This window comes from Sebastes umbrosus, chromosome 20, assembly GCF_015220745.1.
Source record: "Sebastes umbrosus isolate fSebUmb1 chromosome 20, fSebUmb1.pri, whole genome shotgun sequence".
NCBI classification, from domain to species: Eukaryota; Metazoa; Chordata; class Actinopteri; order Perciformes; family Sebastidae; genus Sebastes; species Sebastes umbrosus.
Genome location: NC_051288.1, coordinates 20,062,761 through 20,081,865, shown reverse-complemented (window position 1 = coordinate 20,081,865; position 19,105 = coordinate 20,062,761). Strand labels below are relative to the sequence as shown.

General features: G+C 38.4%; 1 protein-coding gene across 5 annotated transcripts; it reads left to right on the top strand.

Moving 5' to 3' along the window:
• The first annotated feature begins 294 nt into the window (after positions 1 to 294).
• Positions 295 to 18,289, top strand: LOC119479494 (zinc-binding protein A33-like). 5 transcript variants are annotated; one of them, XM_037755157.1, is made up of 9 exons: positions 11,593 to 11,717; positions 11,930 to 12,049; positions 13,406 to 13,724; positions 14,061 to 14,389; positions 15,784 to 15,867; positions 15,964 to 16,090; positions 16,262 to 16,289; positions 17,463 to 17,581; positions 17,686 to 18,289. In XM_037755157.1, exons 3-9 carry the CDS (start codon positions 13,457 to 13,459, stop codon positions 18,264 to 18,266), a joined length of 1,536 nt encoding a protein of 511 aa, XP_037611085.1. In that variant the 5' UTR covers positions 11,593 to 11,717; positions 11,930 to 12,049; positions 13,406 to 13,456; the 3' UTR covers positions 18,267 to 18,289. The 5 variants fall into 5 exon arrangements, with proteins under 5 accessions (XP_037611083.1, XP_037611084.1, XP_037611086.1 ...); XM_037755154.1 differs by having other exon boundaries at positions 15,964 to 16,185; positions 16,267 to 16,289; XM_037755155.1 differs by lacking the exons at positions 11,593 to 11,717; positions 11,930 to 12,049 and adding an exon at positions 295 to 397 and having other exon boundaries at positions 15,964 to 16,185; positions 16,267 to 16,289.
• Positions 18,290 to 19,105: the final 816 nt, after the last annotated feature.

The following is a 19,105-nucleotide window of genomic DNA, read 5'->3' as shown; positions in this document are numbered from 1 at the left end:
TGCAAGAGCACCACCCGAACAAGAAAACGAGGGAAAGTGGGAAAACTCCTAACAGCTAAATATTTGTGAAACTATTGGATTTAGACCAAAGAACTAGATTTTCTTATTTTCTTTAAACATGATCAACACTAGATAACATTTGTTTAAATAACAAGGCCTTACTGTGTAGGCCTGAAGCCTATTATGTAACTAGCTCAGTTGCTTTCCATTGCATTGTAACTTATCTTGTATGATGCCTTGTTTCGCCCATATTTCATTTGTTTTGATTTATATTCAGGTTCAGCTCAACTGCAAGTAAATAAACTAGAGTTAACTGACAAAAGTGGAAATTGCAGTAAAGTTTCTGCATTCAAGGCAACCGAAGAACCAAGACGACAAGTTTGCTTCCTTCCTTGTGGTAAGAGACCAGTTATTTAGTCCGGAGACAATAGATTTATACACATATATACATATTTGTAAGCAGCTATGTCAGTGGTTTCAACACTCTGTTCAATTTTCTGTGCTTCAGCTTGCAGGAAGCAACACTTGTTTATTAAGCCACACCTTCACGGAAGGCGTGAAAAATACAGATGTGATATCTTTGAGTTGTTTTTTTCTCCAAAAGGAGATTATAAACTAATAATATGTGTTTTAAATGATTTCTTTAACCTTAATGACATGGATTTCAATATGTTTTATTTATTTAAAATGAGTCCTGTCGAACACAATCACCTGATTAGTGACATCAACATACAGTTTTGAAGCAGTTTGTTTTGATTAAAGGATACGTTCACAATTTTTCAAGTCTGTCTTAAAACCATAGTCAGGTGCCCATATGAACACTGAAACAGGTTTAGGTCGCTGTAATTATTCCTCCTGTTCATAATGGCCATTAAGAGGTCCCTTTTTAATGAGCTTCCAATGTAAGTGATGGAGAACAAAGTGTACAGTCCTCATTTTGTGTTAAAAACTAGGGCTGTCAAAGTTAACGCGATAATAACGCGTTAATACAAATTTGTTTTAACACCACTCATTTCTTTAACGCAATACATTTTAGGTTGTAGTGGGTTCAGTTTTAAAGCTAGCCTAAGGAATCCATTGTTACCAACCATGTCATACTAGCTTGTTGTGAATTAGGTAAATAACGCTCCAAACTTATGCTAAATTTTGGCGAGGAAAAACTGGCATGGCCATTTTCAAAGGGATCCCTTGACCTCTGACCTCATGATATGTGAATGAAAATGGGTTCTGTGGTTATCCACGAGTCTCCCCTTTACAGACATGCCCACTTTATGATAATCACATGCAGTTTGAATTAGCTGTGTAATCTAATTTACTAGAGGGAATGTAGAGACTTTCTTTGCACTGCACTGTACATGGAGGTAGTAGAAAAGCACAACTAGGACTTTGCTTCCACCATCTGTTCAACAGGCAAAGATGCAGCATTTAGAAACCGGAACTGAAAAAACAAAGACCTTGCACTGTTTTGTTATGTGGAGTATATGATGGTAGATGGAGACGACTGAGTGTGTGAAAACTGAAATGGAAAGAAACACGAACAGGAACGCTCAGTGAAGTTATAACCAACTGACTAAAGGCCCAGATAAAGATCATTGATGAGGCGCTGTAACCTTGCTGTAAGCATCCCTTCTGTTCATACCAGCCATTAAGAGGCTTCCTTCCTAATGAACTTATCATGTAAATGATGGAGAACAAAATCCACAGTCCTCATTCAGTGCAAAAATACATTTCAAAGTTACAGTTTTTTTTAGCACAAACTCTCCCACTTCATTTGCTTAACTCAGAGGTGCATATTAACTTCACACAAACTTTATAATATATGGACAGGATGAATGATTACAGCAAGCATAAACTGTTTCAATGTACATATGGGCATGTGAGTGTTGTTTTAAGACAGACTTGAAAAAATGTGGAGCTATTCTTTAAACTTGGCCAGTAGCGTCATCATGGGCAGGGGCAGGGCCTCAGGAGGTGTTGGCGATGGGGCGTTCACATCCATGGGGAGTGCCCTGCTTTGCATCACTAGTAAGCCAGCTTCATCAGCATAACTAAGCAACTGAGACCAGAGAAAATGAAACTACTTACAGTCTTTGTTTGCATGACACCTGAATATAAGGAGGAAAGAGGAAAAACTCTTAACAGCTAAATATTTGTAAGAATATTGTTTGCTTTGATTCATGTTCAGGTTCAGCTCACCTGCTAGTTGATAGATTATAGAGTTAACTGAGAGAAGTGGAAATTGCAGTAAAGTTTTGGCATTCAAGGCCACCGAAGAGCCGAGACAATGAGTTTGCGTCCTTCCTAAGAGACCAGTTATTTAGTCTGGGGAAAACAGATTTACTGTATATATATGTACAGCCATGTCATTGGTTTCAAAATCTGTTCAGGTTTTCTGTGCTTCAGATTTCAGGAAGCAACACTTTAATTCAGCCGCACCTTCACAGAAGAATGTATCATCACAACAAGCCAAACCTGTTTCAACATTCATAAGGGTAACCAACTATTGTTTTAAGGCAAACTTAAAAAACGGTGAACTTATCCTTTTGTGTTACATACAGAATTTGTTATATAATCTAATTTACTAGAAGCACTGCAGAGACCCATGAAAAAAACAAAACAAAACCTTGGTCCAAACAACATTAATATCATTATCTGCATAAAAATCCCTATCAGTCAAAGTATGTACTGTACATGGTGGCAGTAAAACCGACACAGAATAAACCAAAACTTTGATCCACCATCTGTTCAACAGAGAAAGGTTTAGCATTTAGAAACTGGAAATGTTAAAACAGAAACTTTGACCACATTAACTGCACTGGTGCTTTAAATGACTGATCCAACACTAATGAGAAATCATTTGCACTGTTGTGTTATGTGGAGTAATTCTATATGATGGTAGATGGAGACGACTGAGTCAAGACCAGAACATGAACACTAAATGCTCGGTTAAGTTATGACCTTTTGTTGGATGTTTGTATCCTTTATGTTTTTGTTTCTTGTTAGATAAGTATTGTGGTGGCAGTTTCTGTTAAAACAAGACACAAACCAACGTAACAACTTGTCTTTCAGTGAATTTAATAAAAAGGGATACATTAATAACTAAAACATCTGCAGATGGACTGCAGATGGACTCACGAGCACAGCCACCTGTTGTGGACTGTGGCAAGTGAGCCCCGAATACAAAGAGTAGTCAGTATTTATACATTTAAAGCATAACATGAAGATAAGTGCAAAGAAGAAAAGAAGAGAAGGATAGAAAGTGTATCAATGCGTCAGCACACAGCAGACAACAGAGCATCACAAGACATAACAAGTATTTCAGCAATCTGTTGTTTGCAGTTACAGAGAACTAAAATGTCAGGTCACTGTCCTATGGTGACGAAGTTGAACATGTGAGGCCCTGAGATTATCTAAAGATACAGTGTTAAACTGCAGATATGAAAATTGCCATTACAGTATGTAAGAACTTTTGTTTTAAAGGCAAAACTGACTCCTAAAACTCAATATTTTTAACAAATCGTAGTTTTGAGTAAATTAAACTTACAAAAGAAACTTGTGTTTTTTTTTTTGTCTTCCACAGTTCGCCGATTGATAATTTAACATCCTGTGAGCTTTCTGGAAGTTCAAAATGACTTCTGCAATAAAAATACTGCTGAAAAATCACCTGGACGATCTGAAGAAGGAGGACCTGAGGGAATTTCAGTGGCACTTGCTCGAGAATAAGAGAGAGGGAAAATGACATATCCTAAGGTCCAAAATGCAGAAAGCTGACACAAAGAAAACTGTGGATAAAATGGTGCAGGTTTACGGGGAAGACGATGCCTTGAACATCACAGTGGAAATTCTTATGGATATAAACAATAATGACCTTGCAATGATGTTAATAGAGAAAGGTAAAATTATTTTGTTTTTATGGATAATAAATAAGTAGAAAACTAATTTGTTTTATTATAGTGCAATTTTTATTGTGTTGATGATCATACCTGCATAAAATATTGCTTTGTTTGAAAAATGCTTGTTTGCATGCTGATATTAGCATTCAGCTCACCGCCAACCTGCTGATGCTAATGTGTTGTTTTCTTAATTCTCTTGTATTTTGTCTAATTGTATGCGCTATCTTAAGTTGCAGGGCGTTGAGGTCTCAGGGCCTCACAGAGCCGCTAGCATGATTGTAGACTCTTGTGGTGCCTTCAAATGGCGTCGTGTTTACCGTGTTTACGACATGAGTCCACATGAACGCCCCCCTCCTGTGGTATTCGCGACCTCATAAGTGAAAAGTTTCTGAAAGCTCAGAGTTTACAAGTTGTGACGTGTTTGTTGACAGAAATGGCGGAGTCCATGGAAGTTCATTTTTCGGAGCATAAGTTAATATATTGTAATTTTAGTCGTATATTGTTTTTCTCTATTATATAATAGGTCTGAGGAAAATGTTGATATTACCAACGGCCTCATCTCTTTCCTCTGTCATTATGCCTTTGCATTTCCTGCATTATGTTACCAACTTGCTAAATTGTTAGTCTCTGTGGCTTCTAGACGTCGACAATAATGTTAATATTGTCTTTCTCACAACTTAACCACTTGAACACCAAGCATATCGTGTACACGACTTCCAATGTTGTAAACACGAGCTCACGAGTTTCATTTGAAGGCACCATTTTTTCCTGAAGCAATGATTTTAAATGACTAAGTTTATCTTACAATTTCTGCTTTCAGACTATTTTGTATAAATGTCAAATCATTCTGTTATGATTATTTCCAATAAAGCTGAGCAAAACATGTTGTAGCAGTTTTTCTTGCAGCTGAAGTTCATTTTACAGAAGCCTAAATGGAAATGTTCTGCAGTTTATTCGAGAAGTCTTTAAACAATGTGAGACCAGAAACACCGGTTTTCTGTTTTCTTCCACCATCACCCAAGAAGGAAGCAAGACACATTTTGTTTTTTTTCATCTGTTCGAATAACACTCTGCCTGGAGCAGCCGCTGTCACTGTGTGAGTCAGATAGTTGTTATTGAAGCAGGTAAGCATTTCCTTTTAATATGTTTGATTTTAATATTAACCCTGACTGAACATAGTCATGCTATATCTGAAAGAATGTTTTTTAATATAGTTTGACCAATTATTTGATCTGCTGGAAGTAAATGACAGGAACTGTAGGCTACAGGAAAGTCTCCGTCTCATGTCCAAGACCAAGACAAAGTCAGTTTTGGTCGCTGTAATTATTCCTCTTGTTCATAATGGCCATTAAGAGGTCCCTTTTTAATGTGCTTCCAATGTAAGTGATGGAGAACAAAGTGTACAGTCCTCGTTTTGTTTAAAAAACTAGGGCTGTCAAAGTTAACGTGATAATAATGTGTTAACGCAAATTTGTTTTAACATCACTCATTTCTTTAACGCAATAATTTTAGGTTGTAGTGGGCTCAGTTTTAAAGCTAGCCTAAGGAATCCATTGGTACCAACCATGTCATACTAGCTTGTCGTGAAGGAGGCTAAATAACGCTCCAAACTTATGCTAAATTTTGGTGAGGAAAAACAGGCATGGCCATTTTCAAAGGGGTCCCTTGACCTCTGACCTCAAGATATGTGAATGTAAATGGGTTCTATGGGTACCCACGAGTCTCCCCTTTACAGACATGCCCACTTTATGATAATCACATGCAGTTTGAATTAGCTGTGTAATCTAATTTACTAGAGGGAATGTAGAGACTTTCTTTGCACTGCACTGTACATGGAGGTAGTACAACAGCACAACTTGGACTTTGCCTCCACCTGCTGAGGAAAGAGGAGTAACTCCTAACAGTTAAATATTTGTGAGAATATTGGATTTAGACCAAAGAACAAAGGTGAGCAGCAAATGGTGCCAATGAAGAATAGTATTTTTTATTTTTAGATTAAGCATGATCAGCACTAGTTTAAATAACCTAGATAGACTTTACTGTATATAGCTTATTATTGTGTCACTAGCTCAGTTGCTTTACTATATCTTTTCTTGTTTGCTTTGATTCATGTTCAGGTTCAGCTCACCTGCTAGTGTATAGATTATAGAGTTAACTGAGAGAAGTGGAAATTGCAGTAAAGTTTTGGCATTCAAGGCCACCGAAGAGCCGAGACAATGAGTTTGCTTCCTTCCTAAGAGACCAGTTATTTAGTCTGGAGACCACAGATTTATATATATGTACAGCCATGTCATTGGTTTCAAAAGCTGGTCAGTTTTTCTGGGCTTCAGATTTCAGGAAGCAACACTTTAATTCAGCCGCACCTTCACAGAAGAATGTATCATCACAAAAAGCTAAAACCTGTTTCAACATTCATAAGGGTAACCAACTATTGTTTTAAGGCAGACTTAAAAAACGGTGAACTTATCCTTTTGTGTTATATACAGAATTTGTTATATAATCTAATTTACTAGAGGCACTGTAGAGACCCATGAAAAAAACAAAACAAAACCTTGGTCCAAACAACATTAATATCATTATCTGCTTAAAATCTCATATCAGTCAAAGTATGTACTGTACATGGAGGCAGTAAAACCGACACAGAATAAACCAAAACTTTGATCCACCATCTGTTCAACAGACAAAAGGTTTAGCATTTAGAAACTGGAAATGTTAAAACAGAAACTTTGACCACATTAACTGCACTGGTGCTTTAAATGACTGATCCAACACTAATGAGAAATTATTTGCACTATTGTGTTATGTGGAGTAATTCTATATGTTGGTAGATGGAGACGACTGAGTCAAGACCAGAACATGAACACTAAATGCTCGGTTAAGTTATGACCTTTTGTTGGATGTTTGTATCCTTTATGTTTTTGTTTCTTGTTAGATAAATATGTAAGAACTTTTGTTTTAAAGGCAAAACTGACTCCTAAAACTCAATATTTTTAACAAATTGTAGTTTTGAGTAAATAAAACTTACAAAAGAAACTTATGTTGTTTTTTTTGTCTTCCACAGTTCGCTGATTGATAATTTAACATCCTGTGAGCTTGCTGAAAGTTCAAAATGATATCTGCCATAAAAATACTGCTGAAAGATCACCTGGACGATCTGAAGAAGGAGGATTTGGCGAATTTTCAGTGGCACTTGCTCCAGAGGAAGAAAGAGGGAAAACGACCTATCCTAAACTCCGATATGGAGGGAGCTGACACAAAGCAAACTGTGGATAAAATGGTGCAGGTTTACGGGGAACACGGTGCCTTGAACATCACAGTGGAGGTTCTTATTGAAATAAAAAATAATGACCTTGCAATGAAGTTAATGAAGAAAGGTAAAATGATTTTGTTTTTGTGGATAATAAATAAGTAGTAGTAATAAAGTAGTAGTAGTAATATGTTTTATTATACTGCAATTTTTATTGTGTTGTTGTATGAACTATTTTTAATATCTAGTGGAGTGCCCGTCCGTAACGGGCCACTTGCTTGGCCCCCAGAAGTTCTTGCAGCATTGTTGAGAACCGCGGTATGGCTGCTTATACCCGCCAAGTGTGAAGTTGCTTGGATGAACGGTTTTCAAGATATGTGAATGTCATACATATATACAGAGACAGACAGACAGACAGACAGAGAATACTTCCTTTATCATTAGATGATGCTGCTACAGAAACCTATTGGCCAAATGACACCAAATTTGTCATGGTCACTCAGATATCATACCCACACATGTGCAAGCTTTGAGGGCCAGCTATATCAAAACTATGGAAAATCAAAAATCCAAAAAGGTAACTTTTTCCGGCTTGGTCCAGAGATGTTTGGAGACAAGTGCTCAACATTTGTAGGAGGACTAGCAAAAAAAAATCTGATTTGGACAAAATTCAAAATGGTGGAAAACATGAATGGGTATGGATTATATGGATAGAGTCATCTGGACCCATAAAACCCATAAAATGATAGCCAAGGTTCATTAGTTAGAGGCTAAAACATAAAGTTCATTGTTATAGTGCCACCATCTGGTCAAATTGCACGACATTCGACACTGCACTCCCTTACAATACATCCACCAAGTGTGAAGTCGATTGGATTTGCAGTTCTCGATATATGTGAATAACACACAGAAGAACAGACAGACAGATTCCTCACTTTATAGTTAGAAGTGTCACATACCCTGTAACTGTTTCTCTGAGCTTCATGTGGAAGCAGAAATTTATTTTTCAGTATTTCAGTACAACAAATGTTGTAATTCCCATTGAGGAGCCTGTGACTGAAATATAGCAGTAATATGTTTTAATAACTTCTTTATTTTGATTTGCAGCCCAAAAAGACCGAAACGTGGAACAGCAATTACCTGAGAGAGAGATGCAGAGAAATGCAGATTGGACTCAGGATCTTTCTTGTTCAGTTTGCCATGACATTTTTACTGAGCCTGTGGCTCTGCATTGTGGCCACAGCTTCGGTAGGACCTGCGTGCACAAATATGGGAGGGGAAATATCATTCAGAAATGCCCAATTTGTCAGAAAGTTACACACACTGAACCTCAGACTAATTTTACTCGGAAGAGTTTGAGTGAAATATACAAACAAAGAAGTCCGGTTGATCCACCAGGAGGACAAAGAAATTACTCATTACATCAGTCATCTCAGGTGAGGCCGCTTTAGTTATTGATTTGACTGTGCTTGAATACATTAAGTGTTGTGGATAAAAATATTTCACTGTTACTTAATTACATTTTTCCTTAAAGCCACTGTTTTGGGGATTCTGGGGCACCGGTTGGGGATTTCCAATCAGCATTCAAATAACTATAATTTTACATTTATTAATGGAACCACTGTTGGATTGTTGGTTTAATGTTGAAAATATTGAGCAAATGTATTTCACAGTGTGGTTTATAACACAGAAATGGAATAATCTTCAGTTTTTAGCCAAGCTAGGCTCTAAGGTTGGCATGGTTGGCCCACCACTTTGGTCCAGACTAAATATCTCAACAACTATTTGATGAATTAGCAATAGAGAGCCGAAGTCCCGCCCCTTCCGGTGGACTCCATGGGACCTTATTTCGGAAAAAAATATGAATGGTAGTCAATGGTGATCTCATTCAGACTTGTTGAGATAGCCTGAGAGATTTTTGGAGGTTGACTAACATGTTGGACCCAATCTTTTTTTTTCAGACTCCATCCTACATCAGAGAGAATCGTGAACCTTTCCAAAGGGTCTCAGAGACTCAGAAGATTGGTATGATGCAGAACTTTAGGACTGAAATGGAAAGGTGAGTATTATTCATCCTCTTTCTTGTGTTTCTGAGCCTTGCCTTATTACCTCCACTAAGGAGGTTATGTTTTCGGCTCAGTCTGTCCCTATTTTTTTAAAGGTGTGTTCAGACAGAACGCAAGGCGAATTTTGGACGCGGCAAGAAGACATAGCCTGTAAAATGAATTGAAAGACATGAGTGTATCATAAAATGTGTAAAAATGTATCCTAAGGCTTTATAAGTCTACTTCAAATAAACAGACTGCAGAAATGGTTGAAACAAATGGCGCAAGGCAAAAATTTGCTTCACTTCCTGTCTGAGCACACTTTTACATTGTAATTGCGCTAGGAAGAGATCTCTCCATGGCATTATGGTTACGAGGAATGATTATAGCGACCAATAACTCTTTCAACGTACATATGGCGTGTGAGTATTGTTTTCAGACAGACTTGAAACTATCTCTTAATCTCTGGAATTTTCTCCAGAACTCGGAACGCACTGCCAGATCCACTGGCATTTCCACGAGCAGAGATAAATGTGTTCAACCATGTGGAAAACCTCCAGGTCACAGCCGTGGAGAAGCTATTGAGCACTGTAAAACCCCGTAAGTGAATTAATTCATATTTTGCCTCTGGTCAGGAAACTCACCACTGAAGTGCTTTTGTTTTGTACCTCTGTTTGATCTGTAGCCCCTGCGCCGCATCCCTACATGCTTGGACAAGCTGGCTCGTCTTCCTTTGGATCTGGATCTTTTTTTTCAAATATTTCCACCCATCAGCATGTTTACATGGATCACCCCGCCAGAGCACTACTTCACGGTAGCTCCACACCTGGATCTCTCGACGAGTTTATGAGGCAGGCGGAGAAGCGGTTATGGCAAAATTTTTAATAAATGAATAAGTAAGTAGTTATAATAGTATGCATATTTATAATAATTTCATTGTTCAACATTGAATATTTTGGTAGAAACTTTAAAATTATGACAATAGAATAGAAATAATTTTGTTCTACTTTTGTACAGCACTTTGTAGGCGGACGTTTTACTGCCGTCCGGTAGTCGCTTTCACTCCAAAATGGCGGCGGCGTAGCTCTGCTGCTGGGCGCTGACGTTGCAATGGAACGAACAACTGACTTTCACTTCTTAGCAATACTGTCAGATTCAGTAACATACATATAACCTACTGTAGCCTACTAGTACTAACACATATTAACCTTATTGATCACATTGTCATAATAGTTCTATCACCCTGTTATGTGGTATCTGTTGTTTTTAGTAGATAGTAGTTTGTGTTGAGTGCTCATTAGCAAATGTCATCTATCTAACACGCTAAACTAAGATGAACATGATAAACATTATACCTGCTTAACATCAGCATGCTAACATCGTCATTGCAGTGGGCTTGTTTGCATGCTGATATTAGCATTCAACTCACTGCTAACCTGCTGATGCTAATGTGCTGTTTTCTTAATTCTCCTGTATGTTGTTGAGCTCTCAGGGCCTCACAGAGCCGCTAGCATGATTGTAAATGCTTGTTTCTTAATGAACTGTAATAAATGAGGAGTAAATTTATATTTTATTTGATGCAAAGTCATTCTATTAAGAACATCAATGTATAATTTACCAATAAAGTTAATCAAAACATGTTGTGGCATTTTTGTTTTTGTATTAAATTATACTGTTTTAAGCTGTTTATTTGAGGAGCCTTTAAATAATGAAAGACTGAATTAAATGTAGTTGTAGGTTAGTTACTAACACGCAGTTAGTAACTAGCCTACAACTACAGGTAGTGGTGGTGTCGACTAAAGGCCCAGATGAAGACCATTGATGAGGCGCTGTAACCTTGCTGTAAGCATCCCTCCTGTTCATACCAGCCATTAAGAGGCTTCCTTCCTAATGAACTTATAATGTAAATGATGGAGAACAAAATCCAGTCCTCATTCAGTGCAAAAATACATTTCAAAGTTACAGTCTTTTTTTTAGCACAAACTCTCCCACTTCATTTGCTTAACTCAGAGGTGCATATTAACTTCACACAAACTTTATAATATATGGACAGGATGAATGATTACAGCAAGCATAAACTGTTTCAATGTACATATGGGCATGTGAGTGTTGTTTTAAGACAGACTTGAAAAAATGTGGAGCTATTCTTTAAACCTGGCCAGTAGCGTCATCATGGGCAGGGGCAGGGTCTCAGGAGGTGTTGGCGATGGGGCAGTCCCTAGCTTTGCATCACTAGTAAGACAGTTTCATCAGCATAAATAGTAGGCTGCAGTATATGAATCCTTCTTTTTGTTCATCTTCACTTCAACATTGCTATTGTCATGATCATTATAAGACTGGCACAAGTGTTACAAGACCATTAGAGGTCAGGAGTCCAGCGCTGAATAAAAAGCAACTGATAGCATACCAGGAAGTGAAACTATGAGTCTTTGTTTGCAAGAGCACCACCCGAACAAGAAAACGAAGGAAAGTGGAAAAACTCCTAACAGCTAAATATTTGTGAAACTATTGGATTTAGACCAAAGAACAAAGGTGAGCAGCAATTGGAGCCAATGAAGAACTAGATTTTCTTATTTTCTTTAGACATGATCAACACTAGATAACATTTGTTTAAATAACTAGGCCTTACTGTGTAGGCCTGAAGCCTATTATGTAACTAGCTCAGTTGCTTTCCATTGCATTGTAACTTATCTTGCATGATGCCTTGTTTCGCCCATATTTCATTTGTTTTGATTTATATTCAGGTTCAGCTCAACTGAAAGTAAATAAACTAGAGTTAACTGACAAAAGTGGAAATTGCAGTAAAGTTTCTGCATTCAAGGCCACCGAAGAACCAAGACAACAAGTTTGCTTCCTTCCTTGTGGTAAGAGACCAGTTATTTAGTCCGGAGACAATAGATTTATACACATATATACATATTTGTAAGCAGCTATGTCAGTGGTTTTCACAATCTGTTAAATTTTCTGTGCTTCAGATTGCAGGAAGCAACACTTGTTTATTTAGCCACACCTTCACTGAAGGCGTAAAAAATACAGATGTGATACCTTTGAGTTGTTTTTTTTCTCCAAAAGGAGATTATAATCTAATAATATGTATTTTAAATGATTTCTTTAACCTTAATGACATGGATTTCAGTATGTTTTATTAATTTAAAATGAGTCCTGTCGAACACAATCACCTGATTAGTGACATCAACATACAGTTTTGAAGCAGTTTGTTTTGATTAAAGGATACGTTCACAATTTTTCAAGTCTGTCTTAAAACCATAGTCAGGTGCCCATATGAACACTGAAACAGGTTTAGGTCGCTGTAATTATTGCTCCTGATCATAATGGCTGTTAAGAGGTCCCTGTCAATGTTAACACGATAATAACGCGTTAATGCAATTTTTTTTTTAACACCATTAATTTCTTTAACGCAATCATTTTTAGGTTGTAGTGGGCTCAGTTTTAAAGCTAGCCTAAAGAATCCATTGGTACCAACCATGTCATACTAGCTTGTCGTGAAGTAGGCTAAATAACGCTCCAAACTTATGCTAAATTTTGGTGAGGAAAAACTGGGATGGCTATTTTCACAAGGGTCCCTTGACCTCTGACCTCAAGATATGTGAATGAAAATGGGTTCTATGGGTACCCACGAGTCTCCCCTTTACAGACAGGCCCACTTTATGATAATCACATGCAGTTTGAATAAGCTGTGTAATCTAATTTACTAGAGGGAATGTAGAGACTTTCTTTGCACTGCACTGTACATGGAGGTAGTACAACAGCACAACTTGGACTTTGCTTCCACCATCTGTTGAACAGGCAAAGATGCAGCATTTAGAAACTGGAACTGTAATACAAAGACCTTGCACTGTTTTGTTATGTGGAGTATATGATGGTGGATGGAGACAACTGAGTGTGTGAAAACTGAAATGAAAAGAAACGCTCAGTGAAGTTATGAGCAGATAAGCATGTAAAGACTTTAGCAAAACTGACTCAATATTTGAACACATCATGACACTGTCTCTTTTTGAGACAGTAAATAAAACTTAGATTTGAAAGAAATTAACTAAAGTAAATTTTCAAATTGTTTTTCCGCCTCAAAATATTTTGTTTAGAATAGAGCTGTGTTCACTACTCCAAGTCAAATCAGCTTCATATCCGTTTAATGCTTGCAAATGTATTTCATTTTGGTCCATAAATTAATTCTAACTTCTTGTTTTTGTCTTTCGCAGCTCTAGAGAAGTTCCTCAGTCTGAGGTCCTGTGAACTTGCTGCAGTTGAAAATGACTACACCTGTGCGAATTGAGAAAGTCCTGAAAGATCACCTGGATGATCTGAGTGATAGGGAGCTGGGGAGATTTCAGTGGTACTTGTCCCACAATGAGAGATTGGATGGCCGGCCCATCCTGAAATCCCAGCTGGAGAACGCCACCAGAGAGGAAACTGTGGATATAATGGTGCAGGTTTACGGGAAAGACGGTGCTGTGGAGACAACAGTGGACATTCTGATGAGGATGACTCGTAATGACCTTGCAATAAGGTTAACTCAAGGTAAAATGTCCTAGTATACTTGGTAACTATGAGCAGGGCCAGCTTTATACAGTTATTCACATTTTACATGTTTTTTTATGGATAATAAATATGTAGAGAACACACATATTTTATCTTTCTATTCATAGTATTATTGTGTTGTTATGACTATTTCTGATTAGACTATGTGTCACACTCTCTAACTGTTGCTCTGAACTTCATGTGGAAGCAGAAAGAGAATTCATGTTTCAGTGTTTCAGTTTCAGAGTATAACAAATATTATAATTCCCATTGAGGAGCCTGTGACTGAAGTATAGCAGTAATATGTCTTAATATCTTCTTTATTTTGATTTGCAGCCCAAATAGGCCCAAACGAGGAACAGCAATTACATGAGAGAGAGACGCAGAGAGATGAAGATTGGACTCAGGATCTTTCTTGTTCAATTTGCATAAACATTTTCACTGAGCCTGTGACTCTGCATTGTGGCCACAGCTTCTGTAAGACCTGTGTGCATGGATATTGGAGGGAAAAAACCAGTCAGAAATGCCCAATTTGTCAGAAAGTTACAGACACTGAACCTCAGACTAATTTTGCTCTGAAGAGTTTGAGTGAAATATACACACGAAGAAGTCCGGTTGATCCACCAGGAGGACACAGAAGTGCCTCATTACATCAGTCATCTCAGGTGAGGCCGATTTAGTTATTGATTTGACTGTGCTTGAATACTTTAAGTGTTGTTGATAAAGATATTTCATTGTTACTAAATTAAATTTTTCCTTAAAGCCACTGTTTTGGGGATTCTGGGGCACTGGTTGGAGACTTTCTAATCAGCATTCAAATTACTGTAATTTTACATTTATTAATGGAACCACTGTTGGATTGTTGGTTTAATGTTGAAAATATTGAGCAAATGTATTTCACAGTGTGGTTTATAACGCAGAAATGGAATAATCTTCCGTTTTTAGCCCACCTAGGCTCTATGGTTGGTATGGTTGGCCCACCACTTTGGTCCAGACTAAATATCTCAATAACTATTTGATGAATTAGCAATAGAGAGCCGAAGTCCCTCCCCTTCTGGTGGACTCCATGGGACCTTATTTCAGAAAACAATATGTACAGTAGTCAACAGTGAGAGACAAATATTTTTTTGATCCTGTTTGAATTGTGCCATAAATCACACATAGGTACGTTTGTCAATTTAAAAGATTAAACAAGAACAAGAAAGTCAGTTTGTTGTAGGTTTCTCGTAGTATCATTTAGTTTTGTGTGAAACCGTTCAGTGAACTACATCTCTCGTCTCGCACAATATTCATCACCAACACTTTCCTTTAGGTCTCCATGAGGTTGACATTTGTGGTTTTGGGTGAAATGTCTCAACAACTACTGGATGGTTTCTCTTTCAGTTTAGTTTTTTGACCAAAGACCTGCAAAACCAATGACATTCCCATCAGCCTCAGCTGTACTTTGTGTTTTCTAACAGGTTAAACAAACTAAGAGAACATGGTAAACATTACAAAACATTAGCATGTTAACATTACCATTGTAGGCATGTTAGCATGTTGATGCTATCCTTTAGTTTAATGCACCTCTGTTCCAAAGTACAGCCTAACGCCGAAGTAACGCCCATGAAAAGCTGTAGCAGCCGCTCCCGTACTCGGCGAGCTGTAGCCATTTGATTCTGCGGTGAAGTGTGGCCAAACAAAATTTGGGAAAAGTTTAACTTTTAGCCGCGAAGTGCGGCCAGAGAGGAACCGCAGCCAATCAGTAAACAGATCCTGTGACTCCTGTGACATGTTGACCTACTTTACAAAGAATTTCTTCCCGTCTGAAACACATGAATACGCCTCCCGGCCGCAGAAACATGGACTTATTGCGGCGAGCCACACTTCGCCGCTGCCTGGTGTGAATTTGGCGTAACAGAGCTGCTAGCATGGCATGATGATAATGCAAAATAACATCTCATTCAGACTTGCTGAGATAGCTTGAGAGATTTTGGGAGGTTTACCTTTTCACTCCCCAAATTTCCGATAATGGTTTCACTGATTGACTAACATGTTGGACCTAATCTTCTTTTTTCAGACTCCTTCCAGGACCATCAAAGAGAAGCGTGAAGCTTTTCAAAGGGTCAAACAATTTTGTGATTCATCAGTTGAGCACATTAAGGTTTGTCAGCAGTTGTACATATCTTTTTAATTTGATCATACAAAACTTTAACACTTTAAGAAGTGGAGAGGATGAAGTTCTTACTGTGACCCACAGAATCAGAGACGCGACACAGAGAAGAAGATTAAGGACGACTTTGAGGAGCTGCATGGCTTCCTCAAGACAGAGGAAGCAGCCAGAATAGCGGCATTAGAAGAAGAAGAGACTCAGAAGATTGGTATGATGCAGAAGATCACCGAGATCAGTAGCGACACTTTCTTGGTGTCTGACACTGTAAAAGACATGGAAGACTTAGGGGTTGACCGCTCGTTCTTACAGGTAGTTATTCAAACTCAGGAAAGGTTGAATTCATACAAAGTAATCTGAAGAGTGCTAATGCATTTTTTGTTTTATTTGCAGAACTTTAAGACTGAAATGGAAAGGTCAGTATTAAAGTATTAAAGTGAGTAGTAAAAGGGATTTAGTTTTTCTTGTGTTTCCTAGCCTTTGCCTTCTGTGAGGTTATTGAAGGATAAATTCTGTTTTTTTTCCAAGTCTGTCTTATAAGCGTTCTCATATGGTTATATATACATTGATAGAGTTATTGTAATCTTTACTCTTGTCTGTACAGGCCACTGAAGCCTCACATTAGCTTAGACTGAACTTTAGAATGAACGAGCACTACAGACTTCATCCCCCATCTATTAAAGCTGCAGTTTGTAGAAATGGAGAAAATATGATTTAAAAAAAGTTGTTTTTATAAAACGGTCACTATATCCTGACAGTAGTGCATGAGACAGCTAATCTGCAACGGCCCCTGCTAGATGTCATAGACCGGAGGAAAATAACCAATCAGAGCCGAGTTGGAGTCTGCCGTCTCAGCAGCTGTCAATCATTCGCAAACTCCGATCAAACGGTCAAAGTAGGCAGCGCCGATCAAATATTAATCAATATTCTGTTACTGTAATGCCTATTTCTCGCCTCAAATGTTTTCAGAAACATCTTGTAATGTACTGTTTAGCTGTAAAATGAGAACGTTTTTGACCCGGCAGCCATGTTGAGATCTGTTGAAGAAATACCAAGCACCGCCCACCAGCCGGAGTACAGCCAATAAGAACGCTCTCTCTCTCACTGAAATGACCTGTGATTTTTTAAAACCTGAAAACAGAGCCATGAGGAGGTGCAGAAGTCTACTTTTCTCTCAGAACACTTGAATTACAATATGCTGAAAGGTTATTGTGGAATTTTTGCCCAATGAAGCCAAAAATATACTGCCTACCCCCACTTTAAGGTGTGTTCAGACGCGGCATGAATACATATGAAGAATTGGAAAGACGTGTGTGGCCTTGAAAAGACGCAAATTCGTCCAAGGAAGAGCGATCTGAGGTGAAGAAGCATCTAAAAATGTATCCTGGGGCTTTATGAGTCTACTTTAAATAAACAGACTGCACAAATGGTCGAGCAGTCAACGAATGGCGCAAGGGAGATCTCTCCATGGCATTATGGATACGAGGAGTGATTATAGCGACCAATAACTCTTTCAACATACATATGGCGTGTTGTATTGTTTTCAGACAGACTTGAACCTATCTCTTAATCTCTTGAATTTGCTCCAGAACTCAGAACGCACTGCCAGATCCACGGCTACTTCCACAAGCGCTGATAAATGTGTCCAACCATGTGGGAAACCTCCAGTTCAGAGTCTTGGAGAAGATGTTAAGCATTGTAAAACACAGTAAGTTTTGGGGCACATAAGCTCTGAATGAATTCATATTTCGCCTCTGGACAGGAAACTCACCACTGAAGTGTTTTTGTTTTGTACTTCTGTTTCATCTCCAGCCCCTGTGGTTCTGGACCCCAACACTGCATCTCCATGGCTCTCTCTGTCTGAAGATCTGACCACGGTGACACTCACAGACACCCCGCAGCAGCTTCCTGGAAACCCAGAGCGCAACACCAGTTGTCCACAGGTCCTGGGCTGCGAGGGCTTTGACTCAGGAAAACACTCCTGGGAGGTGGTGGTAGGAAATCAACCCGGATGGATACTGGGAGTCGCTGAAGAGGCCCAAGACAGGAAGGAGGAGATTCCACAAAATGGACGCTATACTATTACGACAAGCAACAGAGGGTATACAGATGTCAAGGGCAATTTACTACTGGAGAGACCCAACAGGATCAGAATAGAGCTAGACTACGAAAACGGCACAGTGTCATTCCATGACGCTGATAACAACACATCCATGCTGACCTATGAGGAGAGATTTACTCAGAAGCTGTATCCATATTTTGCTTTTGTTGAAACTAATGATAATGAGGGTTATGACGATGATGAGGAGATACAAATCAATAAAGGGGAAGCAAATAGCAGTGGAGGCCAGATAGAGATCTGTGAGTCAGAGGTTTCTCTCACAGTGACATAGTTGCAGAAAATGTCTGCTTCAGATTCAGTAACATAGGTCTACCGTACTGGTAGTAACACATATCAACTTACTGATCACGTTGTCCATCACCCTGTTATTTTATGGATCAAGCATTTAGCCACGCTAGTAGATAAGTTAGATTCCTGCTACTCACTATGCTAGTAGTTTGTGTTTAGTGCTAAACTAAGATGTTGAACATGATAAACATCATACCTGCACAAAATATTGCTTTGTTTGAAAAATGCTTGTTTGCATGCTGATATTAGCATTCAGCTAATATTATGCTGATGCTGATGCTAATGTGCTGTTTTCTTAATTCTCTTGTATTTCGTCTAATTGCATGCGCTATCTTAAGTTGCAGGGCGTTGAGGTCTCAGGGCCTCACAGAGCCGCTAGCATGATTGTAGACTCTTGTGGTGCCTTCAAATGGGTCGTGTTTACCATGTTTACGAGAAGAGTCCACATGAACACCCCCCTCTTGTGGTATTCGCGACCTCGTAAGTGAAAAGTTTCTGAAAGCTCAGAGTTTACAAGTTGTGACGTGTTTGTTGACAGAAATGGCGGAGGCCATGGAAGTTCATTTTTCGGAGCATAAGTTAATATATTGTAATTTTAGTCGTATATTGTTTTTCTCTATTATATAATAGGTCTGAGGAAAATGTTGATATTACCAACGGCCTAATCTCTTTCCTCTGTCATTATGTCTTTGCATTTCCTGCATTATGTTACCCACTTGCTAAATTGTTAGTCTTTGTGGCTTCTAGACGTCGACAATAATGTTAATATTGCCGTTCTCACATCTTAACCACTTGAACACCAATCATATCGTGTACACGACT

Bases quoted from the DNA above. Each gene is read 5' to 3' on its own strand.
- LOC119479494 (XM_037755155.1), top strand. From the start codon at position 13,457: ATGACTACACCTGTGCGAATTGAGAAAGTCCTGAAAGATCACCTGGAT. The intron at 14,390-15,783 runs GTGAGGCCGATT...TTCTTTTTTCAG, and splicing joins CATTACATCAGTCATCTCAG to ACTCCTTCCAGGACCATCAA. The intron at 15,868-15,963 runs GTTTGTCAGCAG...TGTGACCCACAG, and splicing joins CATCAGTTGAGCACATTAAG to AATCAGAGACGCGACACAGA.